Source organism: Dysidea avara, chromosome 8 (assembly GCF_963678975.1).
Source record: "Dysidea avara chromosome 8, odDysAvar1.4, whole genome shotgun sequence".
NCBI lineage: Eukaryota > Metazoa > Porifera > Demospongiae > Dictyoceratida > Dysideidae > Dysidea > Dysidea avara.
In genome coordinates this window covers 28,645,926-28,670,242 of record NC_089279.1, presented here as the reverse complement: position 1 = coordinate 28,670,242, position 24,317 = coordinate 28,645,926, and the positions used below count along the sequence as shown (strand labels likewise).

At 39.5% G+C, this 24,317-nt stretch overlaps 1 protein-coding gene across 1 annotated transcript in view; it reads right to left on the bottom strand.

Moving 5' to 3' along the window:
• The window catches only part of LOC136264323 (putative phosphatidylglycerol/phosphatidylinositol transfer protein DDB_G0278295), a 36,011-nt gene that overhangs the window by 7,182 nt on the left and 4,512 nt on the right, over positions 1-24,317 (bottom strand). The window contains exon 2 of the mRNA XM_066059041.1: positions 18,364-18,462. Within this exon, the coding sequence (XP_065915113.1) occupies positions 18,364-18,462 (99 nt within the window). The remainder of the gene's footprint in view (positions 1-18,363; positions 18,463-24,317) is intronic.

Here is a 24,317-nt window from a genome sequence, read left to right as displayed (position 1 = left end):
GGAAAACTGATATTATCACCCATGACAGCAGGTGTGATTTCTCATCACAAACACAAAGCTACATGAATGCAAATTTCACTGTCAAGACCACCTGCAGGGCAAACTACATACTGAAAAAAAATAATCAGCAGCTGATTATGATCCATTAAGTAGATATAAAACAAAAACCATACTTGTGAAACAAGCTTGGTCAAGTAATAAAACAGTCACCGAGAGGTTAGAAAACGAGCACGAAAATGTCAAAAAAATTGTCCAGGGTTTGAACCAGAGATCCGCACACTACATATATACTCAAACCCTTTACCACTCCGTCAGTTACCCATCTTACTTAATTTCTACCTTATAAATGAAGGGAAATAGAAAGCACTTTTCTTAACTCATGCAAAGTTGAAGACATAGAAAGAAAAAAGTGCTCAAAAAATGTGTGCTCTATTAGAGTACTACAAAATTATTAAATAGTCAAATAAAATAAGAAATAATAGGTACATAAGAGTCACGCGATCGATATACTCTAATAAAGAAGTCGGTGGTAGTGCAACTTGTTGTCACACCTACTGGCAAAACTACTTGCAAACTAGTCGAATTCTCTTATAAACTATCAACATACAAACCTTTAGTAATGTTATTGAAATCTGCTTAAATATCAATGTGTTAAAATGAGAAAAACAACCATTTCGAGATCTTGGGAGCAGCCATATATACATGAGACATTCAACAACTGATATGAAGTTACAAAACAATACAAATTAATTTCAAAATAGTGCAAATGTCACTTAAAAACTAGTTTTCCTGCTTAGCTGAAAAAAAATTTAAAAAGATAGATAATATACAAATGATATCTACAGCCAAGTTGTGAAAAGGGTGTGGCCTTCCAATAATAAGCTAGTGAGAAAGTGATGTGATATCAAAGGTGGTGGTCAAGAAATGGCTTCAATTATTAGCATTATAATAAGTTGTTTTCATAGGCGTCTGGCATTGATTGGCATTTGTCCTTCAGATCACTTTTCAATTATACTGTCCTATCTTCTTTGTACTTCACCATATAATTCCACATGTGTATCTGTAAAGCAATGAAAATAAAATTGCAGCCATTTCTTGGATGTCCCACCTTTGATATCACATCTTTTTCATACTAGCGTATTCTTAAGGCTGCACCCTATTTCACAGCTTGTATACTACTAGCATTGGTACCTACCCTAAAGCATCATCTCCACATTCTTACAATATAATCTAATGTAATGGCAAGCAATTAACATCAGTACCATTCATGTATACAGAATGCACGTTGATGTCACTTTTAACTATCTTGCTAGTATGTTGAAACAATGTGAGTGGGCAGGTAACAGCTGGACTAATTAAGCAAAGGCAATTGTATATACCATTGATAATGTGTTTAACACACATATGTAAACTGAAAAACAGCCAATCTGTATAAAAAGATGTGGCCTTTAAAAAGCCTGGGTGAAAAGTTATGAAATCAAAGGCGGTGGCCATGAAATTGCTGCAATGACGTTGATGATAATAAATTTTATTAATGCACAAAGGCTATTATTAAAATTTATTATCATCCACATCATTGTAGCCATTCCATGGCCGCCACCTTTCATTTCATAACATTTTCACCCAGACTTTATACAGCTTGAAATTGGCTGTTTTTGTGTGGATTTCACTCCTTTTTGTTGTTTAAATATATACCCAAATCCAACCATAAATTGGCTTTGAGCTTTGAAGTTTAATTTGTTTTTACTAGGGCTGCACCGATTCCACTTTTTGCCGATACTTCAAATACGAAGTACTCAGCTGAGAAGTATCTGCAAGAACAAGTACCGATACCAAGTACCTTAAAGTAGCTACTTCATAGTGCACACATTTATTATAGTGCATTTAATGGTATTCTTGTACACGTTATCAGTATGGTTCATGAAGTAGCCAATTAAGATTCACAAAGAAAGAAGTCACTGAAATACAAACCAGTGGATATTCCAGTATTCTTCTAGAGAAGTGTAGATAATATCATAATGGTGCTTACAAAAACACAAAATATTCTAATACTGACAGTCACTTCTACTCGAGTTATTGACTGTTCTATTAGAGTATATTGATTTTTTCTCAGTAAAGCGTTTTCACACATAGGTTTCAGCATAGATCACCTGTAGATCAGTAATTTTGCTGGTAGTTAGCTATTAGTGTTATACTTGATGCTTTTATATAGGCGTCCACTGTGCTAGTAAAATAAGCAAGTACAAACGAACATCATTTTTTTCTCGCACATGATAAGAATCGGTATCTGTAACAATATAATGGCTGATTCCAATACTTCATGAAAATAGAATCGGTGTAGCCCTAGTTTTTACACAAATCATTGTTCTTCTTATCTACAGGTGCAATGAAGATGATATGATCAAACTAGTGCTCTACCAATACAGAAAACTACCTACTGATCTGATACTAATGACAATTTATAGCTACTGATATTTAATTAATTTATTATTTATACTGAGTAGTCAGTCCTGTTGGCATGCTGAGGGGAAAAAAGAGTTACAATACACAAATCAATTATCTAATTATAAGTGCAATAAAAAGTGATGCAGAGTCAGAGGTTTTGATATAATTTTGTGTTTGCTTGTTCATGGCTATATAAATTTGTAATACATATGTAGTGCCTGTATTTATTTGCAATAGCATTTTATAACAAAGTAAATTCCTTCCAAGTTAGATACACTAATTGTCAACTAAGATTTTGCAGTGACTGTTCTATTAGAGTATCTCGATTTTTAATGCAAAACATGATAAGTTGCAGTTGCTCAATTTTTACAAAGCAAATCCTGCACTTTTCATGCTAAAATACAATGTCCAGCCTGTTGTCACAAGTTTTATTAGCATAGCACTTATTATGATGATTATGATGATGACGATTGGTGCGAGTAGGTCTTAATAGTAGTGTACTATCCTGCCACAAGCTGTACCACAATGATCATCGGCTTTGATTCAATGGAATACTAGAGAAGTTGCAATAGTACAGTATTACAAAGATTATTTCATTAATTTTGTAATGCTCTAATAGAGCACACATGTTTTTGTTGAGGATTTCTAATAGAACACACAAAATGTTCTAGATTTTCCATTGGTAGCTAGCCAGATCTACGAAATTATGAACTTTTCACTATTGAGTAGATTTCATATAAATAACTTAGTGACAAAATCACTAAGAATTAAATTTGCATACATGGTAAGGATCTAACATTTATTTGAAATGGCTGTGGGCACACTATACTAAGTACAGTTGTAACATGGACACGAATGAGTGGTCTGCTGACATGTCCACCCAAAGCACAAGGGCCGTAGGCCCGAGAGTGGACATATCAGGCAGACCATGGGTTCCTGTGTTACAACTATTATGTAACACTTCTATTACAGGCTAATAGGCTGTCATGTGATTAACCACTCATGCCAATGCAAGTGAAACCACTGGATTCATTATAAGTATTTTTTTCAAATGTTAATTTAAAAATAAAGTATAACAAGCAGTGAAACAAGAGATGAATGATGATATTACAGCATAGCTCAGTGGGAAGTCCCTACTTTGGCATTGAACAATTAATGTGCCAGAGTAGGGACTTTCCCACCGAGCTATGCTGTAATAACATCATTCATCTTTTGTTTTACTGCTTTTTATTCTATAGATCCCTACCTCATTTTTAAATCCTTTTTTTTAGTTTTTTGTTGTAGCACAGCTAGCTACAATGTAACTTATGACTGTTCTCATACATGACAGTTGTATTAGAGTGACTGTTGTATTAGAGTATATATTGAGTCAGCCAAGCTAGGAAGGGTAAGGTCATAGTGTTTACTAAGTAAATAGCTAGACTGTTAAGAGGTGTGGTCTCCGTACTCTATTGCTATTAGTCCACCTAGATCTTTAATTGATGGGCGTGGTGGCGAACCTATCGTGAGTGGGATCCCAATTGCGAAGTTGCAGATATCTAGCTAGTATATCTCTTATAGTAGCGCCAGGACTGAAGCACTTCTGAAATCTGAAATCCAGCCCTGAAATAATCCTGCAGTATCTAAATATGATGCTGAAAGAAAGTGTTGATATGGAAAGTTAATGCCTCGATATGGTTTCAATGGATGAAGAAGACAAGTAGCCTGATTGAAGATAAAAGAAAAGACAAGGTGCAGAGGGCCTACACTCATCGGAACCCCAAAAGGCATATCCCACTGGTGAGTTTGTTATTGTGACATCCAATGGTGGTTGTGCACTGCTTTGTTTAGCCTCTAGCCTTGCAACTGTGGTCAGGCAGGCAGTGAGACTAAACTTAGAGTTTTGGCGATTTAAAAAAGATTATATCCGGCCATCTGTAAGTGTTTTGTTATATTTAATGTTATATATTATATGGACTAGTACTACTCTGTAAAGGTGATTTTTGTCGTGTAAAAGGTCTCTAGGATGATTTTTAAAGGTGGAATTTTGGGTGGCGTGCAAAATTTTCGGGGCAATATTGCAGTTAAGTTTGTTATAATAAACGGACAAGTCCTAAAGATATCATGGAAAAGTTGAGTTTTTGTGAAATGTGGGGAATTTACAAAAGTTTTAATGCTATTGAGTTGTTAAAGACTAATTACAACATATACGAAAGGGCTAAAGGGATAAGCTTCATTGCAGATTGGTTAACTCGTGTTATCTGTAATGTGGGTATGGTCTGTATTCAAAACCCTTGTTTATGCGTAATAAGACTAGTTCTCACCTTAAAGTAAAGTTTCCCAACTTGTAGAATGGTAAGGATACTGAAACGCCTCATTCTGAGTGCTTCTTGTGGCCAAACTCCAATTCGTGATAATAGTCACGTAAGCATTAGTTTATTCTCATAATCGATTTCAGTCTGAGCTTTTATAAAACAAACCAGGTGGTACCGCTACCTCATGAGCTAGAGGGCATTATAAAAATAATCCCTTAACCACAGGGCATTATACAGATAATGTTCTGACCACAGGGTAATATCAACCTAAAATTCCATTGATCTGCCCACGTGAATTATAACATATTATTCTACATCAAATTATTGTTTGTATAGTCTGCTCTATACCCAGTGTATCCTGCTTATTAACATCAACTCAGTTAAAAGCTAATACTCAATGGCATTTATTGTAAGTACAAAAGAAACACTTATAAGCATTAATGTTTTTTTGAAAAAGGTATACTAAGTGCACAATAAGAAAGAATGGTGCATGACATGAAAAGTCTCACACAGAGGGAAAAAGTAAGTCTATGTGCAGAACTTTATTGCCCTGTATACACTCTATTATCAGCATAACTACTTAACTTCAGTGACAAAAGTTAAGCATGAAATTATGTGCTGAGGTGTTTGGTAGGCATATCATAAAGTGTTTATGGGTGCAGCTAATGATAGTGACATTAAATTATTCCTTTAAATAATGCATCCTATGTATTTCCAGTGAGTTATACCTGGTGTTTTGGAAAAGGAAGGTGCACAATGAGAGATAAAGGTGTCATAAAAAAGTTCATAATAAAATGTCAAATGAGATAGAGATGAGAGTTGTCATAAAAAAGCTTCACAATAAGATAACTCATATCAGGAAAAAAAAGTGCAACAAAAAGGTTCAGAAAAAAGTACACAAAAAGGCTGGATAAACAAAATGAAAAAGAAATTGAACCAACACAGATTCAAACCCACACCTGCACATCAAGACACATGGTATTGTGTCGTGTGGCCAAGAAGCCAGTGGCAACACCCGTGAGTATATTGACAGGAAGAAAAAAATTGCGATTTACGCACCTCCGTAGCTCTGTGCTGCCTTTATAAAACAAGACCAATTTTGCTATGGACACACCCACCAACTTCTGTCGTGAATCAGTACTCCACAAACCAAATTTAAGTGAAATCACTTCAAGCGTTCCCAAGATATGCGAGTTCAAAAATTGGCTTAGTTTCTTCATTTTTTCTTATTTTTCTTCCTCTTTTTGCACACTTACAAAAACTGCCATAAAATGCGAGTGCCATATCCGATTGCCTTGAAATTTGGCACACAGAAGGGGGTATAAAGGAACATCTTGGTACCAAGATTTGCTGGAATATGATAAACAGTCAAGGAGTTATTAGCGATTGTTCATGAAAAATAACACCAATAATAATGGCAATATGTTGTCACGCCTACAGGGTAAATCGCTTATGGGAAAAAGCTGAAAATCGGTGGGTGAATAGGTAACTATTAACCTCAAACCATTTGTGGTTTGAAAGAAATCGAGCTAAAAACCACAAAGATACAACGAAAAAACCAACAGTGTGTAACAATTACGCAATTGAGATTCGCTAATAAAAAAAACGATTACTTGCCACGCCTACCAGAAAAACTGCTTGGAGTAATGCTTTGAAAATCGCTGTACAAGAATCATACTTAAAGCCACAAAGTTACAACTCGAAATCCAACTTGGAGTAGCAAGTGCGAGATCGAGATACTCTAATAGAGCAGTCATCCTAATAGAGCAGTCACCCTGAAGAGAGATCAGCTAGAAACAAGTAACCCGTATTGAGATCAACTACAAACAAATCACCCTGTAGAGAGATCAGCTAGAACAAGTTACCCTGTAGAGATATCAGCGTAATGCAAGTTACTCTATAGAGATCAGCTTCAACCAGTATATGTGCTGGAAACAAATGACCATGTAGAGAGATCAGTTAGGAATAAGTCGCCCAGTAGAGAGTTCAGCTAGAAACAAGTCACCCTGTAGAGAGATCAGCTACAAACAAATCACTCTGTAGAGAGATCAACTACAAACAAATCACCCTGTAGAAATATGTGCTAGAAACAAATCATCATGTAGAGAATTCAGCTAGAACAAGTCACCCTGAAAAGAGTTCAGCTACAAACAATGAGAGTTTCAGCTACAGTTCAGTTATGTATAAGAAGTCACCTTATTACCTACAGTATGTGGTTATCATTTATTGTTAAATATACAAATACTTTTAATCAGACAAAAAGCTATACACAAAATTGCTTCTTTTGTTCCACAATTCCTGCAGAAAAAAAAAAAACAAGTTAAAAGAAAGCACCAAAGCCAGTTGATGGCCAGTTTTGTGGCTTGCAATACAAAAAGAAGTGATATCTAAACCAAAACAGCCAAACTGTAAAAAAAGAGTGCGGCCCCCAAAAAGGCCAGGTGAAAAAAGATGTGAAATCCAAGGTGTAGGCCATTTCTTGTCCGCCACCTTGGATTTCACATCTTCTTTCACCCTGGCCTTTTTGGGGGCCACACTCTTTTTTTACAGCTTGGCTGTTTTGGATTAGATTTCATTTCTTTTTGTATTTGTATACTCCAAAGCCGGCCTATGGCTGGTTTTAACCTGTCTCTTTTTCTTTACCACAGGAAGAAGAAAAGATGAAGCAGATGTACTTTAAATATTTCTGATTTTATCAGTAAAACTATGTACAAATGTGACCGGATCTTGTAAAACCTACCTTTTGGGCACAAGCAAACATTTTGGGAAAACTCCATTGAAAATTTCAACAATTTTTTCAATATTAATTTTTTTTTTTGCACATTTGGATAAATCAACTATTAAACCTTCTTGCTGTGAAGTTTCACACCCATAGCTTCTTTTTCTTAGGAGATATGGATGATTATATCAGACTATGTAAAAATTTCACATGCGTGGGACAACAATTAACTTACAAATTGGGTGATTTGTTCAGGTGCTGGAATGGCTAAAACTTAGTCTTAGACAATAATACATGGGATTTAATTGCAGAAATGTACCAAGAATACTTCATTAAACTATCAGAAATGTCTTTTAAAGTATTCTAGATGGTAAAAACGGAATTGCTAGTAAACAAAGTGATTTGTCACCATTTGTCACCCTTAATCTCTCACAGAACTCATACATTACCATAAAAGTTGTACAGGAGAGAAAATTGGTCATATCTCAGGAAGGCTTAAAGATATTAAGTTGAAATTTTGACACAAGATAGATGAGTACCCAGTACCTTATTTAAGCTATAAAACAGAAAATTGACCAATGTGCCAAAAAGGTAGGTTTTCCAAGATCAGGTCACAAATTATATTTAAACAATACATTTATTTATTACAGAACTCTCCATGGTGGTTTCTTTGTAACTAAACACTCTACAAGGTGACTTCTTCTAGCTGCTCTCTCTACAGGGTGAATTGTTTGTAGCTGAATGATCTACAAGGTAACTTCTTCTAGCTGATCTCTCTACAGGGTGATTTGTTTGTAGCTGAATTCTGTGCAGGTTATTTGTTTGCAGCTGAGCTCTATACAGAATGGTTTCTTTGTAGCTGAACTCTCTACAAGGTAACTCCTTCTAACTGATCCTTCTACAGGGCAATTTGTTTGTGGCTGAATTTTCTACAGGGTGATTTCTTTGCAGCTGAACTCTCTACAAGGTAATTTCTTCTAGCTGATCTCTCTACAGGGTGATTTGTTTGTAGCTGAACTCTCTACAGGTGATTTGTTTGCAGCTGAACGCTCTACATGATGGTTTCTTTGTAGCTGAACTCTCCACAAGGTAACTTCTTCTAGCTGATCTTTCTACAGGGAGATTTGTTTGTAGCTGAACTCTCTACAAGGAAACTTCTTCTAGCTGATCTCTCTACAGGGAGATTTGTTTGTAGCTGAACTCTCTACAGGTGATTTGTTTGCAGCTGAACTCTCTACATGATGGTTTCTTTGTAGCTGAACTCTCCACAAGGTAACTTCTTCTAGCTGATCTTTCTACAGGGTGATTTGTTTGTAGCTGAACTCTCTACAAGGAAACTTCTTCTAGCTGATCTCTCTACAGGGAGATTTGTTTGTATCTGAACTCTCTTTAGGTGATTTGTTTGCAGCTGAACTCTCTACATGATGGTTTCTTTGTAGCTGAACTCTCCACAAGGTAACTTCTTCTAGCTGATCTTTCTACAGGGTGATTTGTTTGTAGCTGAACTCTCTACAAGGAAACTTCTTCTAGCTGATCTCTCTACAGGGAGATTTGTTTGTAGCTGAAGTCTCTACAGGTGATTTGTTTGCAGCTGAAATCTCTACATGATGGTTCTTTGTAGCTGAACTCTCTACAAGGTAACTGATGTCTCTACAAGGTCACTAGTTTGTAGCTGAACTATCTACATGGTGGTTTCTTTGTAGCTGAACTCTCTACAAGGTTACTTCTTCTAGCTGATCTTCCTAGAGGGTGATTTGTTTGTAGCTGAACTCTCTACAAGAAAACTTCTTCTAGCTGATCTCTCTACAGGGAGATTTGTTTGTAGCTGAACTCTCTACAGGTGATTTGTTTGCAGCTAAACTCTCTACATGATGGTTTCTTTGTAGCTGAACTCTCTACAAGGTAATTTCTTCTATTGATCTCTCTACAGGGCGATTTGTTTGTAGCTGAACTCTCTACATGGTAGTTTCTTTGTAGCTGAATTCTACAAGGTGATTTCCTCTAGCTGAACTATCTCTTTCCATAGTTGCATGAACTCCCTACAAGGTAACTTCTTCTAGCTGATCTCTCTACAGGGTGAATTGTTTGTAGCTGATCTCTCTACAGGGTAACTAGTTTGTAGCTGATCTCTATACAGGTTATTTGTTTCTAGCTGATCTCTTGAATTCTTTTCAGGGTGACTGCTCTATTAGGATGACTGCTCTATTAGAATATCTCGATCTCGCACTTGCTGCACCAAGTTGGATTTCGTGTTATAACTCCGTGGCTTTAAGTCTCATTCTTCTACACCATTGAAGAGCCTTTCTAAGATGATTATATACTCCATCTATACAGTGATTTTCAAAGCATTACCCCAAGCGGTTTATCTGGTAGGCGTGGCAAGTAGTAGTTTTTTATTAGCTAAGGCCCCTATTCGGTGATTATTAGTTTCTCATCCAGCCTTTCTAATTATTATGATGCGGGCGGGAGGGTATTACCATTACACCATTATTTGTGACCAGATTTTACAGAACTGAACCAAATCGCACATCAGGCAAAATCAAACTAACACCACCAGTGGATAGCTACACTATCGTACTACACGTTTTGACCCTCAGCACTACTCAAACTACACGAGGCTGGTTTTAATCGACGTCTTTTCTGGGTGGTGTAGAGTGCCCAAATGGCGGTTTCAGGCCTTGTGAAGGACCTGGCTTGGCAAGAATCAGTGGTTTACTGGTGGACAGCTTTATAATGTTGGCCAGACGTGTTCTCTGTAGATTTTGCTACATATCAGCCACTAAGGAGCCAGCACAGCCCTGTAATCTCGTGTCTGGACTCCAATCGTGGTCTGCCTCCATTTTGAGGCCTATCTTTTGCCCTCCCCGCCACCCCCCAGCCTCCACCCCCCAGCCTCCACCCCCCAGCCTCCACCCCCCAGCCTCCACCCCCCAGCCTCCACCCCTTTGTGAGCACTCGTGATACTACTTCGCTCGTCTAACTGCTCAGATTTTCTATCTTATTTGGCGGGAAACTGTACAAGCAGCTACAAGTACTGGAAGTGGCTTGAAAGGTAACAGATTGATGCATCTTTTGTGTAAATTTCATACGCGTGCTTGCTATTCTTGGAGAGTTATGCTGGCTTCAATTCTTTAAAACCGTTTATCTCGAAACTTCTAATGTGCGATTTGGATCGTTTTTCCAAAATCCAGTCACATTTTATAATATTAACACACTGATGTACAGACCTTGTCCAAATTGTCTTTTTTTCTTACCACAAACATTTCCTTCACTACTTTTCGTGATCGCCAACTGTTTTTCGACAGTCAACTGAAAGCCTGCTTTGATGAAGTCGATAGAGCACGATTGCAACTGGCACTGCAGCAATTTGCTAAGGAAAACAACAGTTCTCCTGGTGATATATAGCGCATTGTAGCGTTCATCAACAAAAATTATAACAGTTTGGTATCACGTGTTCTTCTGAGCATGCACAGAGTAAATAATGGCTTACCATGCGGTAGCTTAAGAAGGATGCGGGCGGTGGATGAGAAACTAATAATCACCAAATAGGGGCCTAATCTCGATTGCGTGATTGTTACACACTGTTGGTTTTTTCGTTGTATTTTCCAGGTTTTTAGCTCGATTTCTTTCAAACCACAAAAGGTTTGAGGTTCAATAGTTAACCTATTCACCCATCGATTTTCAACTTCTTTGTAGGCGGGACAACATATTAGTGTTATTTTTCGTGAATAATCACTCATAACTCTTTTCCTGTTTATCGTATTCTAGCCACAGTTGGTATAGAGATGCGTCTTTATACTCCCCTTCAGTGTGCCAAATTTCAAGGCAATTGGATATTGTGTTCACGTTTTATAGCAGTTTTTGTAAATGTGCGAAAAGAGGAAGAAAAAAAACCAAGAAACTAGGCCAATTTATAAAGTCGCATATCTCGGGAACACTTGAAGCGATTTCGCTCAAATTTGGAATGTGGAGTACTGAAGGTGGAGGGAGTGTCCACAGCAAACATTGTCTTGTTTCATCAAGGTAGCACAGAGCTATGGAGGTGCAAAAATTGCGTTTTCTTCCTGTCAATATACTCACGGGTGTTGCGCGCCAACTTCTTGGGCCGCACGACACAATACCGTGTGTCTTGATGACTGAAGTGCATCATTTGACCACTACGTCAACTGCACATACTGGGATGCAGCCAAATAAAATGTGTTTATAAATACATGGGCATGTAAATGTAAGGCAGGGCAGACGGCATGTGGGCAAAGGCAGTGACAAGTGACAGTGACCTCGTGGCTGAGTGACAAGTTAGACTGGACATTGAACTGACTCGTAGGTACAATTGTCGTTTTAAAAAAGTTGTTTGTGTTACTAATAATATTATTATTGCCACCGTCTAACAACTTGGAGGTCCTACTGAGATACATGTGGAAGAGCTGATGATGTGGACTCCCGGAGGAAGGAACACGTAAGTTATAGAGAAAGATAACTGCGGAATATGCAGAAGAGCAGTGGGACAAGAGAACCAGGCCATGAAATGTGATTTGTGTGATACTTGGGAACATGTGATGTGCACAAGAGTTCCCGATCGCCTGGATGAAGCCTTATATGAAGCCGTCACTCGATGTCATAGTAAGGCAATCCTCTATTGTTGTTACAAGTGTCGCAAGAGAGGGTCACTTATTAAATGCATTAATAAATTAGAGTCTGAATGTGCATCACTAAGCAAACAGCAGCTGGCCAGCTCGCGTGATCGCAACAAAGTGCAAGAGGCGCTTGAACAGTTATGCTTAGAATCACAGCGAGAGCGAGAAGGGCTATTGGCAGAACTTAGCATGTGATAAATGTCGCTGTCACAGAGACTAAGTGTGGGGCTCAATCAATGAGTAGGGTGAAGGTATCCCAACATTCTGGTAGCAGCCAAACTGGTGAAGTACATGACCACAATTCCAGCCTAAGTGAGGACGAAAGTTCAGATTCATCAGATGATAATGTACCTGTAGTGCCACAAAGTGGGCAATCCTCAACATCAGGAGATCGCACAAGGAAGTGGGCTGCAGTTGACTGCATGGATCGAAAGAGGGACAAACGGGTTTCTTCAGAAAGTGGAAGTAAGAGAGCTACCCCCAGAACCTCACAATGGAATGATGCACAATTGCGCCCCTGGGGATTCAAGGAGTTGTGTGGCCATGTAGATACATTTAGTGGCAAGATAGGTGAAGAAGATTTCGATGTCTGGTTAGAGGACTTTGTAGTGACCACCAATGATATGGGCTGGTCAGATCAGCAGCGAGCCTACTGGTTCTCTTGGTTTATCACTGGCCCGGCCAAAAGCACATGGCAAAGAACACTGATGGAATCAGATAAGGCATGTTGTACTAGTAATGTGAGTATTTATAAGGGGCAGTATGGTGTTCACATGGACCCGCGTACTGCCTACCAACGTTGCCATGAATTTCAGTATAGCCAGTTTCAGTCTGTACAAGGTCTTGTTAATGCCATGCGAGATTACCAGCGGATGCCCCCCCCCCCCCCCCGGAAGCTCACTGATCAAGTGTTGGAATCAATACTGTGGAACAAGGTACCTGTCAAATTGCAATTAGAAGTAAAAGAACTGATTGATGGCTCAGTTCAAGAATTATTGCATAAGCTACTCAAGGCAGAATCAGTTGTGGAGGTATGAGAGAGAAGGACTACAAGTGGTCTTAATTATGGGAGAAGAGACCAACAGAGATTACTGGAGGCCAGTCATGGCAGTGTACAGAAGGGAAGCAGTAGCATGTCACGTGAAGTGGTTAGTAAACCTGTTGCAAGGGCAGAAATGACAGTGACTCTGGCATGCCCTGGAGTTGAGACAGGTCCACCATCTGGAAGGATGATCAGTTTTCCTGAAGAAGAACTGTGTTCGAGTTATGACCCACAGGCCCTTGCACTATCCGATGCTGGTTGTAGAGCAGAAGCAGATGTCAGAGGTCCTATTTACATAGTAATAGTGAATGTTGATGGAGTTAGAACCAGGGCCTTCTTAGATTTTGGAGCTCAGATATCTTTGGTACGTCGCCAAATGTTACCAAACATCAAGGTGAAACAGCAATGGTCCCAAGATGAGTGCCACAAGTGGAACCACTTCATAACTCAACAGCCACGGGGGGCAAGAGGTGAATCCTTGGGGGCCACTGACATTGTGAGTCTACAGATATCAGTAGAGGCTACAGGAAGTGCTCAAATGGTCCCATGTTACATTTTGGATTCTGACAAACCTATCTAGAGGGGAGAGCTTCAAACTTGTAGAGTGCTGCTGGGAACCAATGTGCTAGAGGCTTTAAAGTTCCAGATTGCTCAAGCTGATGGAAGAGCCAGACCAAGGTGACATAAAGACAGAATCTAGTCCTAAGAAAAATACCCAAGCCCAACCTTCCATGCTACAGATTACGCTTGTCAAGGAATTGCGTCTTGGCCCACGTGAGGCACGAGTAGTAAAGGCCAAACTCAACCACACATCTCAGAATACTAAAGAGATAGTCGGCATCTTGGGCCCAACGAGTAATCTTGCAGCACGCAGCTGTGATTTTGTAAAAGAGTTATGGACCGGAGCAGAGGAAGTTTATATTCCTATCAACAATTGGAGTACCTCACCAATAGTAGTACCTAGGGACCAAGCAGTGGGGGAATTGAGGAGATCTCGATTGTTGGACGTGATGGCCCAGTCTGGGAACAATCAGAAGAGCCAATGATAGCTAGGATTGAGACACAGGAGTTGCTGGATCAGCAGAACAAACTCAAGGAACAGCTGGTAATTGGTGATGGGTGCTCAGAGGATGACAAACAAGCATCCATAAAGCTGCTATGTGCATGACAGCATGTCTTTGCTTTGTCAGAGTCAGAATTAGGAGAGACGGATCTAGTTGAGCACCAGATTGAACTCATCAGTGATAAGCCTGTACGGACAGCCCCACGCAGACTTCCATATGCACTTTGAGCAGAACTTGAGACAGAACTTGAAAAACTACTGGACACTGGATACATCGAACCTTCTAGCAGTCCATATGCCTCTGGATTGGTGCTAGTCAGGAAGAAAGATGGCAATCTCAGAATTTGTGTTGATTATCGTAGGCTAACAAAATCACCGTCCCTGATCGCTACCCTATTCCAAGAATAGATGAACTGATTGATACCATTGGACATTACAAGGGAGAAATTTTTTCTACTCTCGACCTCATGAAAGGATACCATCAAGCCAAAATGGCGGAATCATCAAGGAGTAAGACAGCTTTCACTTGTCACCAAGGACTTTACCAATACAGAAGAATGCTATTTGGACTTCCAAATGCACCTGCGACCTTCCAGTGGTTGATGAACCAGCTGTTTGCGGGAGATCAATGGAAGTTTGTGTATGTCTATTTAGATGACATATTAATTGTGTCTAAGTCCATTGAGGAACATCTGGTCCATGTGGGGCTGGTATTAAAGCACTTGGAGGAGGCTGGATTAAGGATCAAGCCAGGCAAATGTGCTTTTGGACAAAGAGAGATAGAGTATCTGGGCTACATGTTATCCTATGTGAGGGAGTCCTGCCAAACAATAAGAAGGTACAAGCCATTGCAGAGTTCCATCGTCTGTCTGATACCAGGGCAGTGAAGAGTTTCCTAGGAATGTTTAACTTTTACAGGAGGCATGTAAAAGACTTAGCTTCGATTGCTAGGCCCTTGATGGCACTGACTAGGAAAGATAAGGCCACAGACAAGTTAGTGAGGTTTGTGGGGGACTCGGATGTGAGGAGGCATTTGAGAAGTTGAAGATATTGTTGGTGACAGCACCTGTACTTCGGCCACCAGACCTGTCACAGGAATTCTTCCTGTGGACAGACATAAGTTCCAGGGGTTTTGGGGCAGTGCTAGAACAGCGAGCAGATGATGGCAGTTGACATCCAATCACATTTGCAAGCAGGCAAACTAATCCAGCAGAAAGTAAGTATGCCCCCACTAAACTAGAGGTGGCGGCACTAGTGTTTGGTGTAGAATATTTTGAAGTGTATTTACTTGGTCACTCTGTTACTGTTTACACAGATCACCAAGCACTAGTTAGCGCATTCATATTACAATTGAAGAGCCAAACGAAAGGACTCTTTGCCAAGTAGTATTTAAGATTGTCCCGATTCCTGCCACTGATGAAGCTAGAATATAAGCCAGGGTATACAAATGTAGTGGCTGATAGCTTGTCTAGAGCTCCAGTGGGGGTTGCTACAGATGAGGTCTGAAGAGTAGCTAGTGATGACACCTTGGATCCTGCCCTTGTGAAAATCCGGAAGGAACAACAAGAAGATGATGATCTAGCTGATTTAGTTGAGTACCTTGAATGTAAGAGTCTGCCAGAGTGTGCTGTGAGGAGAGAGAAGGTGTTAGCTGCAGCTCAACGAGGCTACTATGTTGTGGAGGGAATCCTATACTATGAATCAGCAGAAGTGCCAAACAGATGGCGATTAGTAGTTCCAGCCCATTTACATCAACAAGTTGTAGATGAGAATCATGACCCAGTGTTTGCTGGGCACTTCTCTGAGAAGAAGTTGATGGGGAAGCTGAGCAGATTGTATTTCTGGCCAGGGATGAGACAGGATGTAAGTAAGAAATGTACCAGTTGTGTTACCTGTGCCTCAGTGCAAGGGCAGGGGAGAAAGACCAAGCCTGAGCATTTCTGTTGGAAGACCTTTTGAAGTCATCAGCATGGATTTCAAGCAAATGGATGTCAGCAGAAGTGGAAACCGCTACACTTTGGTGCTGCAAGACTACCTAACCAAGTGGTCTGAAGTTTACGTGGTGGCTGATAGATCTGCTAAGACCGTGGCAGCATGTTTAGCTGATTTTATTTGGAAACATGGAGTACCCATGAATATTATACATGATAGGGCTGCTGAATTTTTGTCTGATGCAGTACAGGAGACAGCAATGATTTTAGTTATGACTCAACTGCCAACATCTGGGGGGCATCCGCGAAAGTTGAAAGGATGAATAGGACACTGAAACAGATGTCATCTAAGGTGGTTAGTAAGAATGGAAAAGACTGGGATGAGCTTTTAGGTCTGGTACTTTTTGCTTATCGGACTACCCCACAGGCCTCAAGTGGAGAAACACCATTCGCCTTAGTATATGGCCGGGATGCAAGAGTGCCTTCTAGTTTAGATTTTTATCTTCCCTCACCTCGTTCCCCTATTATAGAGACGGATTATAGTAAGGAGCCATTCAGGGAGATGAAGCAAGCCAGACAGTTGGCACAGAAGGCAATAAGGCAATCTCAGAAAGGACAGAAGTACCAGTATGACAAAACAGCAAAGGAGACAAGAATTGAGGAAGGTGATATTGTGATGCTGAAGGTAGAACCAAGGTTTAAGCTGGACCAGCCTTACAAAGGGCCATACAGAGTTAAGAAGGTAACACCTACTAATGTATTTATACAACAGATTAATGACCCCAGCAGTGAGGTGCTAGATGTCTCCATTCAGAGAGTATCTAAGTGTAGTACCAACCTGGAGACTGCTGCACCTTGGCTTGGACACAGTGGTAAGTCCAGGGGTTGTCTGGAAGGCACAGACTCGTAGATCGACAGGCAGCAACAAAGTAGAGGCTAATTTAAGGAGGGCAGAGGCTAGCCGGTGAACTCATCATGGGAGACCGATCCGCCTGCCAGCAAGATTCCGGGATTGACTGCCCAATGGTCACTCTCAGTAAGGAGGGGGAAGATGTAGGACAGGGTGGATGGCACGTGAGCAAAGGCAGTGACGTGTGACAGTGACCTCGTGGCTGAGTAACAAGTGATAGTGTGTTTACACTAGTAGCTCCAGCTCAGTACGGTATGGTACGCTACGTTTTAAGTGCACGTTTACATTGGTAAGGAAATAACCGTGCTGGGCAAGTTTTATACATAAGCACGTGATGGCTAAGTATCGTCCTACGAGATGCCCTCACCGTGTTCAAGCTCCTTTCAAGCTGTTGCTGTCGTACAAGTTACCAGCAATCCGTTTGAGGGATAATATCAGCAGCTACCGCTCGATAGACAGCTCATGTCAAGTCAAACGTGGTAACTGGACTTTGCTTCACGTTTGGCCATGGTAGAAGCCATCGTATTTACGTACAGCAGCCAAGGATATAGCAAGGTTTGTTTCAATTTGTCTACTGTGCCGTGCCGTACCGAGCCAGCACGGTTGAAGTATGTAACGGTTTGGCTCGGATCGATACCCATTTACACTAGCAAAATTAAGCGTACCATGCTGTGCTGTACCGTGCCCAACTGCTAGTGTAAATGCACTATTAGACTGGACATTGAATTGACTCGTAGGTACAATAGTCATTTTAAAAAAGTTGTTTGTGTTACTAATAAAATTATTATTGCCATTGTCTCACAGCAGTTAAATAGCATGCGTGTAGGTGCTTACTTGCAGTCATGCATGCAGTTTATGAAAAGAGTTTCAATGAGCTTTGGCTCGACACTCCCATCTTCACGGTGCTAGACAGAACAAATTAAAGCACATAGCAATTTGTTATAACAAACTTGGAGTTGCTAGATGATGAGCGCTTAATTTTGCCACAGTCCCTTGTTGATATGTCCTTTGGTTGCTGAGTTAGCAGTGTCATGAGGAAAGAATGCAGACAGACAGCTTTTCAGCTTTATATAGATAAAGACAGACACAAGATTACATCAACTATATATATACGGTGGACTATCCTGGAAAATAATAGTAAGTTAATGTAGGAGGGCAAGGATTTTACACCAGACATGGTAAACATAGTGACTAACCAGGGTATATCAGTTATATACCACAGTGTGACATGTTTACTATACAATATAACATGTTATGATTAAACTATATGAGTTAATTAGGTAACAATATTAGCTATCTATATACACCACAGACACAAATCTTACTGAGAATTCCACTGAGGTAAAATTTAATATATTCATTTACTTGTGGTGGATCAGGAGAGATGGTCAAACGAGCATTTTTAACTTTGTCATTTGAAGTACCTATTAAAAGTTGACAGACAATCATTCATTGTATATTAACAAAGTAGGTAAAATTGAATACAAATTACAGTAAGCAAATAACTATCTACACATGCTTAGTAATAAAATGAAATGCTTAATGATTGATTATATATATATTCCTGAAATAGTAGAGCTAATAGTTTTTCTTGACACGTCATGCATACCATGCATATAATTGCCCGTTTGTAGTTTTATGTGTGTTTAAAGTACAATACTACATACAGCTGTACCGTACTGATGTTATACAAATGACATACCAGTTTACAAAAATTACTAGCTACAGCAGAAGTAGCTAACTACCTTCACCCAGCCTTTATCTCTAGAATTGATAACAGGGGCATAATGACTGACTGCATGAAGTACCCCACCTCAAACTTTAAGCGACCCTTTCGTGAAGTCATGAGTGTATCAAGGTGCCACCAGATTAATCTTACAGCACCTATGACTCAACATTATCATGCCGAGCCCTACCAAAAGCATGCTGACTATGCTTCGCACACAGTTATGTAGCTATATAGTGGCAAGCCATTGAGCCTCCCAACTTGAACCTTCCTCTGCCTCTGGAGTAGCCTGAGCATTCCTGTATGTATTATAGCTACAAACACACACGATTAAACACTATTCATGCAAATACAGTTGAACTCCAGCTATACCACAATCCCTTCAAGATGCCGCATCAGTTTTTAGACAACTCAGGCTCGCCCCAGCATGCTTTTAGCATCTGTCTAGTACTTACTATAGATAATGAAAATTTTGGATTGTTCTAGAACATTCTATAAGTGTTGCATTAGAAGTTTACGAAAACATTCTATATAGAGTACTAGCACTGGTAACTGCCCTACGTGAAGGACCATTTCTATACACTCAAATAAACATTAAACATCAGCACAGTCATGACCCACAATATGCATCACTTTTAAGGTACGTGAGCCTGCAAGTAATATACTGAAATGATGTGAGCATGCAGGTACTCCAGCAGTATTACTTGTCACTAAGCTAAGCTAAAGCAACTGTAGTAATGTGTATACCTACACACAGATGCAAACACATGGTGCTTTCCTATAGTAATAGGCTATACATAACTTACTGGTAGCAAAAAGCAATGACCATAGCACTGGTATCTGGCATTGAAACAGTGCAGTATGCTGGCCATACATGTATTAGCTTACTGACAATGCAAAGAAATATAACGTAGCATAGTAATATAATTTAGCATCAGAACCTGCTCTACAGCACTGGTACCTGCTGTACATTGCAGGAGTTTCTCAATTAAGTATGTTACGCATTCAAGTAAGGTGATAAATTATGACTGACATCTGTGCATTCCTTATACATACAAAATTTAATCATCATTTAGTAACACTATTTCTGTAAGAAAAAATTATGTATCAGCATTGCAATGCTAACATACTAAAACAATACCACACCCTTGCTCCCTTTCCTACCTTACAGCTGACTGATGCTACTTACAAAGGCACTTAATTATAGAAACAAATGATGTTACTGTTGGTGTTTTGGCCGAAGCATTTAATTATGGCCTTGCATGCATGTAGTGAGAGAAAAGGGTAGCATTGAAAAAGCAGATTACACTGAAAAAAACAAAAGATACAGTAGATTCAGCCTTACTGTTTTTGATGATATCATGCTGAAGATAGCTTGATTCAATCACCCAGTGACATCTGATGCATTCAACATGAAATTCAGTGATGCAGCAGTGTAATATTTTTTAGCATCCATGACTGTATAGGCCACTGCTTTAGTGGATCTCATGGGTAGCATACAGTTGTTTTGTCACATTTAATCATTAAAGTTGATAAGTTGCAACAGAATGTCTCACTATGATACTGGTACTTGCCCTTTACTTGCAAGCCATATTGGTGTTTTGAAATAGGTGGAAATTATACAGCTAGCGCCAACAGTTAGACATGAAAAAGTTACAGTAAAAAGTAACACCAAATTAAAAAAGGTTCAGAATGTTAGAGAACTTTATGATTGACCGAATATAAATAGAAAAAAAAAGTTGTCATCAAAAGGTTACTAAAATGAAACAGAAAAATAACTCAATAGAAGAATTGAACCCACTACCTCATACCTGAAAAGCACTCAGCTTTCCCTAACTAGTATGCTACACATCATATATGATATTAGTGTGGTTGCTTATACATAAAAGACATGCATAGGTTGAATCATAGATACAGTATACTAAAGGGATTGGAAACAGAAGTAACTCACGTGATGTCTCTGTACAAATTCCCAATGTAACGTAATGAGCTTGAAAAAACATCTGTATTTTGCTTGCACTAGTTAGTCACCATAGATACTGTGTGTAGTTACGAGCACAGGATTATTTCTAGTGACTTTATTTGTCAATTAGTAGCAATTTGTCAGCTTTTACCTTGACAAATTGGTAAACCTAGCCTTGTACACAATAACAGGAATGTGTGTGTGAGCACAAGAGGCTGTTGTTTGTAATAAACAAGCCACCAGTATGTCAAGAGGTAAGCGAATTATGTTACAGCCACACCTTCTCATTTTGTGGACTTTTCACACATTACCTGTATTGTGAAGTAGCTAAACTAGTTTTGTTTTGATATAATATCAAGTGTGTAGTGTAATAGGCAACTTGGATTTATTGTATCAATTGTCATATTGCATAAATAAACAACTTACCACTTTACACTTGTAGACTTTTAGTAGACATGCTAGATAATAATTTATACCATATCATTAACTGCTATTGCACTAAGGGGGTGCAATAAGTGTGTTGGATTGCTCTGAAACCAAAGCTGTATGGTATGGGGATGAAAGGCAGAATGTTCTGATAAGACACAAATTTTTGAAGAAATCATCCAAGAACACATTACTAGACATCCATTAAAAAACAGCAAATGACAGTGTACTGATGACCGACAAGCAAGAACTCAAGATGCACTACCAAATTATACATTTAAACAGTCAGTGTACCTTCAAAAGAACCTTCATTTAAATGCTAGGTTATTCCTAGATGATGAGCGCTTTGTTTGGTGCCAAAACCGCTTCGACACGTGCAGCAACTGGCGAGAAGAATGCGTAAACTCAAATGGAATGCAGACAGACAGACGGCTTTTCAGCTTTATATCAAGACACACGGTTGTGTGCCGTGCGGCCCAAGAAGCCGGCGCGCCACACCGTGAGTATATTTACAGGAAGAAAGTAAACGCGATTTTCACACCTTTGTACCTCCGTGATTCCTTATCCGATTGAAACCAAGGTTGCTACAGACGTGCCGGCTAGGTAGGGGAGTCCACATTCCAAATTTAAAGAAAATCGCTAAAGCCATTTCCGAGATACGAGCGGCCAAAGTTTGGGTTTTTTTTCTTCGTTGTTTTCTTCTTCTACTTCTTCTTCTACTTCTTCTTCTACTTCTTCTTTTCGCACACTTTGCAAAATCCGCCATAAAACGCGAAATCGTGCTCCAATCTGGCTGAAATTTGGTAAACTTAAAGGGCTCATTAAGGCGAATCTTAGTACCACGTTAGGTAGGAATCCGATGCACATTCACGGAGTTATGACCAATTATTTGCGTAAAATAAGGTCGAAGGTCTGTCACGCCCACAGGGTAATCCGCTGGAAGGAATAAGCTGAAAATTGCTATGTAAATGGAATAACCATCGCAGGAATGCCTTTTTGTGGTTTGAAAGGAATCCAGTTAAAGGCCATCGAGATATGACACAAAACCCAACCTGTGTCACAATTACGCGATCGATTTTTATGAATAAAAAACTATCAGTTTTCACGCCTACCAGGCAAACCGCTTAGAGCAATGAGCTGAAAATCGGTGTGTAGCTGGAATAATTATCATAGAAATTCCTTGCAGTAGTACAGAAGAATCGGATTACAAACCACTGAATTATGATTCCAAAGTCAACTACGTGTATATAGCATATGCGAGATCGAGATACTCTAATAGAACAGTCACCCTAATAGAGCATTCAGCTACGTATATAACTTACTCCATTGCAAGTTATTCTGTAGGGAGTTCAGCTACAAACAGTTGACAATTCAGCTACAAGCAAGTCACCCTGTAGAGAGCTCAACTACAAATATATTGCTGTAGAGATTCAGAACATTATAAGTCACACTGAAGAGAATTCAGCTATAAACAAGTCACCTTGTAGAGACAACAAGTCACTCTGTAGAGAATTCAGCTACAAACAAGTCACTGCGTAAAGGGTTCAGCTACAAAATAGCTACCCAGTAGAGAGTTCATCTAGATTAGCCACAAACAAGTTACTTTATGCAATGTTCAGCTACACGTAAGTCACTCTAGAGACTTCAGCTACAAACAAGTCACTCTATAGTACAAACAAGTCACCGTGTAACTGGAGAGTTCAGCAAACAATCAAAAACGCCACTCTGTAAAGAGTTCAGCTAAACAGACATGTTATAACTCTATAGAGAAAGTTATAACTCTATAGAGAGATCAACTAGAAACAATTAGTCATCCAGTAGAGAGATCAGCTAAAAGACATCACCTTATAGAGAGTTTAGTCACAAAGGAACCACCATGTAGAGAGTTCAGCTGCAAACATATCACCCTGTAGAGAGTGCAGCTATGAACAGATCACCCTGTACAGAGTTCAGCTGGAAAAAGTTATCCTGTAGAGAGATCAGCTGGAAGGATCACCTTGTAGAGAGTTCAACTACAAACAAATCACCCCTCAGATATTTCAGCTACAAACAAGTCACCCTATAGAGAGATTAGCTAGAAGAAGTTACCTTGTACAGAGCTCAGCTACAAAGAAACCATCATATAAAGAGTTCAGCTGCAAACAAATCACCCTGTACAAAGTTCAGCTATGAACAGATCACCCTGTAGAGAGATCAGCTAGAAGAAATCCCCTTGTAGAGAGTTCAGCTGCAAACAAATCATCTGTAGATAGTTCAGCCAGAAACAAGTTCACCCTGTAGAGAGATCAGCTAGAAACAAGTCACCCCATAGAGAGAGCAGCTACAAAGAAACCATCCTGTAAAGAGTTCAATTACAAACAGACAACCCTATAGAGAGTTCAGCTACAAACAATTCACCCTGTAGAGAGAGCAGCTAGAAGATGTTACTTTGTAGATAGTTCAGCTGCAAACAAATCACCTATATAGCGAATTCAGCTACAAACAAATCACCCTGTAAAGAGATCAGCAAGAAGAAGTTACCTTGTAGAGAGTTCAGCTACAAAGAAACCGTCATGTAGAGAGTTCAGCTACAAACAAATCTCCCTGTAGAGAGATCAGCTAGAAGAAGTTACCTTGTAGAGAGTTCAGCTACAAACAAATCACCCTGTAGAGAGATCAGCAAGAAGGAGTTACTTTGTAGAGAGTTCAGCTACAAAGAAACCATCATGTAGAGAGTTCAGCTACAAACAAATCTCCCTGTAGAGAGATCAACTAGAAGAAGTTACCTTGTAGAAAGTTCAGCTACAAAGAAACCATCATGTAGAGAGTTCAGCTGCAAACAAATCACCTGTAGAGAGTTCAGCTACAAACAAATCTCCCTGTAGAGAGATCAGCTAGAAGAAGTTAACTTGTAGAGAGTTCAGCTACAAAGAAGCCATTCTGTAAAGAGCTCAGCTGCAAACAAATCACCTATACAGAATTCAGCTACAAACAAATCACCCTGTAGAAAGATCAGCTAGAAGATGTTACCTTGTAGAGAGTTCAGCTACAAAGAAACCACCATGTAGAGAGTTCAGCTGCAAAACAATCACCCTGTAGAAACTTCAGCCACAAACAAATTTCCCTGTAGAAAGATAAGTTAGAAGAAGTTATCTTGTAGAGAGTTCAGCTACAATGAAACCATT